We start from the raw sequence: 2,863 nt of genomic DNA, 5'->3' as shown, positions 1-2,863 counted from the left end.
CACATGAACAGTTCTTAAATTATCTTCCTCAAATGTGCTACTCTTTCAGTCTTAGTCTGTGTCACTTGAAATGGCATTACAGTGGGAAATGGGGCAGGAATAGAATGCATTTTCATTGAGCACTTACCATGGACCCATTACTTAACATCAAAGACAGGATAATGGTTAAGAGCATGGGCACTAGAATCAGGCCTGGGCTCCAGTCTCAAATCTACTGCTAATTAGCAGAGTGACGCTGGGCAAGTTATCTTTTATTTTATTTTTTTTAAATATACACTTACTATGTACCCCAAGGGCAGGTTATCTAAGCTTTGTGTGCCTACATCCTCTTCTAGAAACCAGTGATAATAATAGTACTTATTTCAAAGGATTGTCCTGATGGTTAATTGAAATAGTACATGTGAAGTGGCTTAACACTGTTCCTGGTGTTCCTGGAAGACATTTCAGGGTCTAGTCTGCCAAACAGTGAGCTGTCTCCCACAGACCTGTGTGGAGTTGAGATTGGGAGCTGAGTAGGAGTGTCCACTGGTGCTGCTGGTCATGTGATGAGTGTGTGAGGCAGTGACTGTGCACCATGAGTCTTATTTCTCTGACCCCCAGCTATCATTCCAGGGACTCATTATAAGGCCCTTCCCCAGCCTGTTGCCTTGAGGAAAGCCCTCTTCACGTCTTTGTTCCGGAGGCTATAGATGATGGGGTTGAGGAAGGCAGAGATGACATTGTAGAACAGAGCCAGCTTCTTGTCCTCTTCTGGGGAGGCCTTAGAGCCAGGCTTCATGTACATGACCATGGCTGGCACAGAGAACATGGTGACCACAATGATATGGGAGGCACAGGTGGAGAACGCCTTTAGCCGCCCCTGTGCTGAGCGGATCTTTAAGATGGCAATGAAAATGTTGACATAAATTACAAGAATGAGGGAAAGTGGGATCAGGATGACACTGAAACCGAGAATGAAATTTACTCGGTCATTGACTGAGGTGTCCGCACAAGCTAGCTTTAAGACTGCAGGGACTTCACAGAAGAAGTGGTTGATCTTGTTGGGGCCACAGTAGGGCAGGTGCATGGCAAAGATGGTGTGGACAAGGGCAGAGATGACACCCCAGAGTTCACAAAAAATGACCATTACCCCACAGAGCCATGGGCTCATGATGACCTTGTACCTAAGTGGGTGGCAGATGGCCACATACCTGTCTATAGACATGATGGCAAAGAGCCAGGACTCAGTGATGCCTAGCACCAAGAAAATGTACATTTGGGCCACACAGCTAGCGAAAGGGATTGTCTTCTTCTCACTGGCCAGATGTGCCAACATCTGGGGCACAGTTGTAGTAGTGTAGCCCAGGTCCAACATGGACAGGATGCCAATAAAGAAGTACATGGGAGTATGAAGGTGTGAATCCAGGCAGATGAGGATGGCAATCAAGCCATTGCCCAGAATAATCAACAGGTAGATCATCAGAAAGGCTGAGAAGAGCAGAGGAGTGGTCCTGGGGCTGAGGGAGAAGCCCAGAAGGATGAATTCAGTCACAAAGGACTGGTTGGGGTCCTGCATTATGTTCCACCTCTCAACAAAAAAGAAAGGCACCAATTCAGACAGGGAACTAGCTAAGGTTTGCACTCAAGCTGGGGTCACTGGTGGGGTTGGGTAATGGTCAATGCCCAGTTCAGATGAAACAATGTGGTAATCCCCAACAATACAGCCCATTTTACCTGCTCTTGTCCACTGCCATCACTCCCAGGAGATTTATGAAGAGGAGTCACATCTAACACTGGCTGTACCTCTAAACCACCAACACTTACCTGTCTCAGCCTCAGTTTCTCCAGTTGTGAAATGAAAGCATTGGACTAGCCCATCTCTAATTCCCCTTAGCATCATCCTCTCCTTAGTGAGGCACTTGGAGTTCCTTCATGCCACCAGGTGTTTTGAGATAAATATTGGTGTATTGACTCTATGCAAGTTGGAAAATTTCAGAGGCCTGTAACAATGAGAATACCCACATTATCCTTTAAAGATGTCTATTTTTTTTACCACTTTAATTTTACCCTCAGTCTGTCTACAGGCCAGGACAGCTCTCTGATTACCCACCCACCTGATCTCAGGCCACGGTGTATTAGAAAGAACACTGACTTCTAAATCCGGCCAGTATAATTTGCTGAGTGAATGACCTTGAACAAGCCATTTACCCTTCCCCCCACCTCTTTGAGATTGCTTCCACAAGTGCAAAATGAGAATAATTGTCTCTCTGTTACAAGTTTGCTGTGAAGATTGAATAATATTTTGGCATGGAAATTATCACAGAAGAAGGCCTAACATGTGATATGTGTTCAATAAATCTTAACTGCATTTCTGCATGGCTCTCCATACACAAGACTGGTATTCAGGTCCAAGCTGTGCAAGCAGATGTCTTGAGAAGTCACTCCATCATCCTTGATGCCCAGCATCAATTTTCACCGCCCCAGATATCTACCCTCTGTTCCTTCTCCCCACAAAAGTCAACATTCTGTTAACACTTTTATCTTCTTGCTGACACCTAGCTCTGTCTCCCTGAGCCTCAGTTTCTCCATGGGAACAGGGAAAGGGCAGCTTCTCTGAAGAGATGTCATAAGCATCATCAGCACTTAGGAAATGGAGCTATCTTGATGCTCTCAGTGTTACTCCTCCTGGCACCAATTCGTCTGATCTCAACCTATGTGTTCCCCAGTTTGCTTGCTCTCCTTCAGAGCGCCATGAACGAGTCTTCACAGGAACCTGTGCCTACCTTCAATCCATTAGATGGTTTATTAATTTTGGTCAAAAGGACTGCACAGTTTGACTTTCCTCTGTGCTAGGCACCTTTCCAGGACCTTCACTGATGTTAAT

General features: G+C 45.6%; 1 protein-coding gene across 1 annotated transcript; it reads right to left on the bottom strand.

Annotated features, from left to right (window-relative positions):
- Nucleotides 1-619: 619 nt before the first annotated feature.
- Nucleotides 620-2,342, bottom strand: LOC100450540 (olfactory receptor 2A12-like). Its single transcript, XM_002810953.3, has one exon. It carries the CDS (start codon nucleotides 1,553-1,555, stop codon nucleotides 620-622), a length of 936 nt encoding a protein of 311 aa, XP_002810999.2. The 5' UTR covers nucleotides 1,556-2,342.
- Between the last annotated feature and the right edge of the window lie 521 nt (nucleotides 2,343-2,863).

This window comes from Pongo abelii, chromosome 1 (genome assembly GCF_028885655.2).
Source record: "Pongo abelii isolate AG06213 chromosome 1, NHGRI_mPonAbe1-v2.0_pri, whole genome shotgun sequence".
In the NCBI taxonomy this organism is placed as follows: domain Eukaryota; kingdom Metazoa; phylum Chordata; class Mammalia; order Primates; family Hominidae; genus Pongo; species Pongo abelii.
This window is presented reverse-complemented; position numbering and strand designations above follow the sequence as displayed.